Raw genomic sequence first — 6,665 nt, 5'->3', positions numbered from 1 at the left:
TTGGGTCCGCCATTTTGAATTTTTAAATTTTATCATCATATTTGGATTCAGCGACCTCAAAAACATTAAAATACCACAGTTTGAACAAAAAAATTTTTGTTTCAAAATTGCATTGTTTTAGACCGCCATTTTGAATTCGCCATTTAGAATTTTGAAAAATGAACTTTAGTTTTGTATTCAGTGATCCTAAATGCTTACAAAAAAGTTGTTTTATTAAGTTTTACCATGATATACCGGTTTGTATACTTCAATTTACCATTTTTTCCTAAAAAATGCTAACTTCACTCGACTCACAGGAGCTCAAAAAAATAAATCTAGGGTTCCCTATAATTTTCCTCTATTCTACATTTATTTTGCTTTATTTTGGTCCAAGGTTCATTCAATTTGGTCAATTTGTTCAAGAGACATTAGGTTTTGAACATGAAATTGCAAAAATAATACACTGTGCGGTGTCGGTCGTTTTAGAACTTAATACAATGAGAAGGATACTATAATAAGAAGGATATGAGGGAAATTGAATATGGCCATAACATTTTGGAAAAAAGTTTTTTAGCTTAGATTTAAAATAGTGATGTTTTAATATGCTATTAGCGAAAAAAATAACAAAATGCAAAAAATCGCGCAAAAAAAATTTGGCATTTTTTTGAATAGACATGTATGTAAGGAATGTGATTTTAAATTTTGAAGAAAAACTGTAAATAATTCATAAAAGAAAACGAAAATTTTGGTTTTGGTGTAGGTCAATGTCGGTCGTTTTAAAACTTAATATAATAAGAAGGATATGAGAGAAATTGAATATCGCCATAATTTTCTGGAAGAAAATTTTTTTTAGCTTATATTTAAAACAGTGACGTATTTTACGTGCTATTAACGTAAAAAATAAAAAATTGCAAAAAATCGCGCAAAAAAAATTTGTGATTTTTTTTTTAATAGACATGTATGTAAGGAATGTGATTTTAAATTTTGAAGGATAACTGTAAATAATTTATAAAAGAAAACGAAAAATTTGGTTTTGGTGTAGGTCAATGTCGGTCGTTTTAAAACTTACTATAATAAGAAGGATATGAGGGAAATTCAATATGGCCATAACATTTTGGAAAAAAATAATAATAAATAAATAAATAATTTATTGTTACATCCCGAGCTAAGGCTTAGTTTTTAAACAAATAATTTATTTATTTACTTGGGAGGGTTGTGCTGATTAATCAGATTGGTAAGATCTGATATTTTATTTTGTAGGATCGTTGTTACTTTATAAAGACTATGGGTCTTGCGTTAATAACAATAATAAAAGATAAACATTCCCCTTTATAATGTTTTATTATTTATACATATGATAATATACATGTGTAAAGGTTGCTCACTTCTACGCTTGTATTCGGGTTTCAATGGAAATGCTGAGTCGTCGTATAAGATTTATTTCTGGTTCTGTTCCAAATAATGAAAACACAGTTTGTGGAATCACACTTGTGTAACACACACAACTATTAATGTTTTTTATGATGATATAATATTCAACTCTCAAGCTCTAAATTTATTATCTCACGTTACTCACACCTATATTGAAAGAATTCCTTTAAAATGTGAAAGAGAAGCAATTTATAGACTTTTAATTGTTAATATTTTATATCACAAAATACGACAGTAAAATCAATGAAATTAATTAATGTAATTATTTAGTTATTGTTTCTTGCACCTTTATAGGAAAGAATTCGTTCTAATTGAAACTTTAACAAAACTTGTACTTTTTATGAAAAGTTTACAATAAATTTCGTGAAATTAACTGAACGGTCGCTCTACAATGATAATAATCACAGAGATATACACTGGAACTTTTGACATCTTCTCTGATCAGAGATGGGGTTTATATACTATTCAACTCATTGCTTTATTGGGGATGATTTAGATAAAAAGCACGGATTTTGAAAACTTGTTAAGTGGCATGTTTCGTGCAAAATTGTTAAGTGGCAAGTACAGTTTTTCTAAGAATTGCATAGTGTCATTATACATATAAAATAGTGAACCAATAGTGATAACTACACGGAGAAAAAATTCAAGCGTTTGTAGTATGAGACCAGTTCATACTCTCGTAGCAGGGCTGGTTCGTCTACACATTAAGCATGAATTCATACGTTTCGAGCGTGATAGTCCACTATACTTTAAAGGCGTAATATATACGCTCTTGTTGTATAAATTTATGCTTCATTAGTAGCGACGCCACGCGCATTTCGTAGGCAACATCAGCCTACTACGATTGCAGGCAACATATGCTCTAAGAGTATATGTTCCTTACAACTGGATATTGTGCACGAAACGTGCTTTCTAAAAGTGCTTATAAAATATTTTTATATAAATAGGTGGTTATAATTAATCAGATTGTTAACCATAAACATAAAGATTTATTAAAATATTTGCAATTATAGGTTAAATTTTAAAAATTAAAATTAATTTTGCTTTTGATAAATAATAAAAGAAGTGTTTTGACAGATTCTTATTTTTTGAGGTTATGTTTGGCTCATTTCTCTTTAAAAAAACTGACCATCACTGAATTTTTTAATTTTGAATTAAAAAATCGATAATTTAAATAATAATAATAATCTAAACAAACAAATTCAATTTTAAATAAAAAGTTAAAATTGAAAATTTCGTTAATCTTTTGCTTTGTTTATAAAAAAATCTTTTCATAATTAACAGATTATTTTTTCATGAAAGCAACAAGTATTAATACGTTGCAACAAAATTAATATTTTAATCTAATAAACAAACAAGTAATTTAAAATGTAAGTGATAATATTGTTCAATATTAATCTTCTAGCATGTTTTTAGTTAAAGTAAATAATTGCAGTAATCTATATAAACGTCAAAAGTAGAATTTCCTTTTCCAATTTTTATCAAAGAAAAAATTATTTTGAATGCTAAAAAAATTAGGGCTGCTCACGATACGAGACTAAACTTGGTCTCCGCTCCGTTCCTTCTCGATATTTAGTATAACTGAGACCGAGACGAGATTACAAAAAAAAATTCAAGACGAAACCATGAGTCTTGTCGAGAGAATATTGTGTATATTTTATTATTAATAAAATATTTGTACATAAAGAAATTGAAAAAATGCATACATAAATTTAAAAAACATTGTTTTTTGTTTTGTTTGTTCATTATAATCACCAAACTATTCAAACAAATTTATAAAAATAAGCAAACTCAATGAATATTTAAATGGATTATTTTTAATACGTTTAATAGCTTCAATATTGTATTTCAACTAAAATTAATCATTAAAAATTTAAATGAAATAAAAATTTTAAATCATTAATTAATAACTTAATAAATAACCTTTTCTTACGTTAAAATATATTTAAATTTTACTAACCGGTTTTTATTAATTTTATCACATATTGTTTGTTAAAATAAAGTATTTTTTATGATAATCTTATAATACAATAAATAAATTTTAAATAAAAAATAGTATATTTGTATTGTTAAATAATGTGATAAAAATAAATAAATAAAAACAATTAGTGGATTTTGTTATTTTAGTTAAATTCTTTAAAACCAAATTGAATTTTTAATCTAAATTCATCAAACATAATTTGTTAAAATTTTTAAACCTAAAAAAGTTATTCTCAGGAGACTTTTTACAGTTGGAAACAATAATTGACAAAATTAATTTCTTAGAAAAGCAACGTATATTTAATATAAATATTACAGATATCACATATTAAAAATTCATTAAATAAAAGCGGAAATTATATTACCTTTAAGACTGAACAGTAATTATCAACCATATTATTAAAATTTGTCATTACCTGGATCTTTTACACATTGATCTTAATAATATGCATTTTATAATCTGTCTATTTCGATAAGCGTTTTAAATCTAAACGCTATATCTAGTTGCAATAAAATCTTCATTCTTTTTCTTACACATTAAACAAGGTGGTACTCTCGGTATTAAGTCGACGTTTATTAATAAGTTCGGTTTACTTGGATTGGAGTGCACACTGAATGCATGATACTGATGATTGAAATAAATTGTAGTGAACTCTTTTGCTTCGAAGTAAACATTTTTACAGTAAAATATTTGTTTAATCACACCGAATTGAGGACCTTCTTCGGTTATTCTTGTTACAAATACAGTACCTACTGAAAACTTGTTTCCAAGAATTTCAACGTTTTGCAGAGTAATTACCGACATGTCATTTGGCAAATTTGGAATTAAATTTTTAAACTGGTTGCTTGCATTTGAGTTGTCAACAGGTCCTAATACAATCTCCCCGAGTGTAGGTGAATAAAATTCAAGATTGTAACACAAATTTAATTGGTGCTTTATCGCGATTGTCAAAGGTAAATTAACGTTAGATGTGGTTCCAACAGCAGTTTCCTTCAATTCCTTGTTCTTTCTTTCGAATTTCATTGACGAGTAATGAACTAGTGGACCATTTAACAATATGGCTCTTGGATAATGCAGCCATATGTGCATTTTTGGTTTCAGTTTACCAAAAATTTCCAAGTATTTTTTATTATGTTTCGTTATGAGTTGTCGAACAACTTCGACTTGTCCTTTATCTAACACAGGAGACATTAAAATATCAATAATTTCTCTCAGGCAAAGATAAAGTTTCCAATAGTGATTGTCAGCAGGGATAAGATCGCCTATCATTAATCCTAAATATCTCGCCAAACATAACATTTCTGAAGCAGATTGCTTTATCTTTATCTTTTGTCCCCCTTTTTTTCCTTGAGAAAAAAATAAAGGCCTTGGTTTGTTCGACTTTTCTTGCTCACTGTATGGAAAGGTTTCAATTCGCTGGTTTATGATGTCTAAAGTGATAGTATTTTCTTTGACTAGACCGTCTACTACTTTAGACATTGTATAAGCGATGGATCCCTCTGGAACGTCGTGCATTAAATCCAAAGATATATTGTCAGTAATCTTAAACTTATTCACTTCATTAAAAATGCACTCTTCTTTAATACCGGTTTGTTGAAAATTGTTCTTTTTTATATCGGCTTCATAAGATGCTACTGTTCTTAACAGAGATTGAATCTCTTCAATCATGTGTTGGCATTCCTCATTTGAAGCAGAGCAAATCCTACAAAAATAACGCGCCTTAAAACTTAGTGAAAATCCACAGATCCTATTTAATCCTGCATTGTCCCCTAATATTTGAACCAAATCAAAATAGATTATCACATCTAACCCATTCAACTTAAATTTTAAACCTTCCTTAGATAAGAAGTTGAGATCGTCCATACTTTTTACAAAAAACTTTTCATTTTCAAATAGTTTAAAATGCTTCGCGTAGAAGATCGTAGAAACAAAAATATTTTTCAATTTTGCAGCCATGTAGGGAGGTAAACAAGCAAGGGATACATATACTCCTCCTAATTTTTCTTCCCCTGCGTGGCTTCCTAATGGATTTCGTGTTTCGAATTCATCGAAATATAAATAAACCGGCAAAATGATCTTGTCCAACTCTTCATATTTTTTTGCCCACAATTCTCCTTGTATAACGTTCGATATACGTTCTTTTTCTTTGCGCAAATCACTCATGTAGGAAATAATAGATTCTAAAACACCTGGAATTAAGAGCGCTGCCTGCATGGTATCCTTTAAAGAAACGTGAGCTGCGTATACCGGTTTCATTTGTACGCGTACATTTTTATCGTCATCGGCAACAAAAGTTTTCTCTTGCCCAACTTCAAATAATTGAGAGGGTATGAAAAAACTTTTTTCTTCATATAATTTAAATCTTAAATGCTGCGTTGAAATTTGTCGAAATATATCTTTAGTATTTTCTAAAATAAACTGCGTCTTAAAATATGACCTTTCATTTGAAATTGGTTTGACATTATGTTCCAGCTCATTTTGAACATATGGAATAAATTTTTTTGAAAGGAATTCATCAAAAATATTTAATACTTTACCGACATCTTTTCTGGAAATGTGCGGAATGGTATAAAGTGAAAGTGACAACTTCAACAATTCTTTACTTAAATCATTTCTTGTAATGTTTGGAGCAGAACTAGTGGAATCCATTTTTTATTGTTCTAGTTGGACGTTTAATTTAGTAAGACTTTTTATATATATATATATATATATATATATATATATATATATATATTATATTATATTATCAATATATTATACATTGATAAATAGTAAGAAGAAATATTCGATAATAAAAAGTGGAAATTCGAATGAGGTAATAATAAAAATATCATCAAATATTTGTTATCAATCGTCTATCAAGTGCCAAATTTTCATTTATTAAAATAAAATATTTTTATAAACAAAAGTTTTCAATTACATTAACCTTTAAATTTACCTTATCAATTTTACTTTCGTCACTCGAAAATGGCACGGCAGTTTTCTTCAAAGTCCGTTGACCATTCATTGGTGCATTAACGAAATCCATTTGCGCAAAATGCTTGCTACAAATGTAGGAATATTTCCCCACAGAATTTTTGGTTCGTATCGAACTCAACCAAATTTCCAAACGGTCTTTATCGTTCAATGGGAACCTTAAAAATAAATAAACAATTTAAGTCTAATTCTGTTATAAATACAATAGATTGTAATAATTAGGAATTCGTTAAAATTGATTTGAAATGATTTCGAAAAAATATGTACGAAAAATATTGTCGAAATATAAAAATATTAT

The 6,665-nt window shown here is 27.7% G+C and overlaps 1 protein-coding gene across 1 annotated transcript; it reads right to left on the bottom strand.

Annotated features, from left to right (window-relative positions):
• Positions 1-3,877: 3,877 nt before the first annotated feature.
• Positions 3,878-6,419, bottom strand: LOC127289534 (uncharacterized). The gene is made up of 3 exons (XM_051317518.1): positions 6,330-6,419; positions 5,202-5,761; positions 3,878-5,093 (listed from the first exon to the last, which is right to left on the bottom strand). The coding sequence occupies exons 1-3, from the start codon at positions 6,417-6,419 to the stop codon at positions 3,878-3,880; spliced, it is 1,866 nt and encodes a 621-aa protein (XP_051173475.1).
• Positions 6,420-6,665: the final 246 nt, after the last annotated feature.

The sequence above is a fragment of the Leptopilina boulardi genome, unplaced genomic scaffold, assembly GCF_019393585.1.
Source record: "Leptopilina boulardi isolate dan_hultmark-lab unplaced genomic scaffold, ZJU_Lbou_2.1 LbouV2_44, whole genome shotgun sequence".
In the NCBI taxonomy this organism is placed as follows: domain Eukaryota; kingdom Metazoa; phylum Arthropoda; class Insecta; order Hymenoptera; family Figitidae; genus Leptopilina; species Leptopilina boulardi.
Note: the sequence above shows the minus strand (reverse complement) of the source record. Positions and strands in the feature narration are given on the sequence as shown.

Excerpts from the sequence above, each read along its gene's own strand:
- LOC127289534 (XM_051317518.1), bottom strand. The coding sequence starts at position 6,419 with ATGGATTTCGTTAATGCACCAATGAATGGTCAACGGACTTTGAAGAAA. Across the intron at positions 5,762-6,329 it reads ACGAAAGTAAAATTGATAAG|CATTTAAGATTTAAATTATA; the intron begins GTAAATTTAAAG and ends ATTTCAACGCAG. Across the intron at positions 5,094-5,201 it reads TTAAAATTTAAGTTGAATGG|GATTTGCTCTGCTTCAAATG; the intron begins GTTAGATGTGAT and ends TTATTTTTGTAG.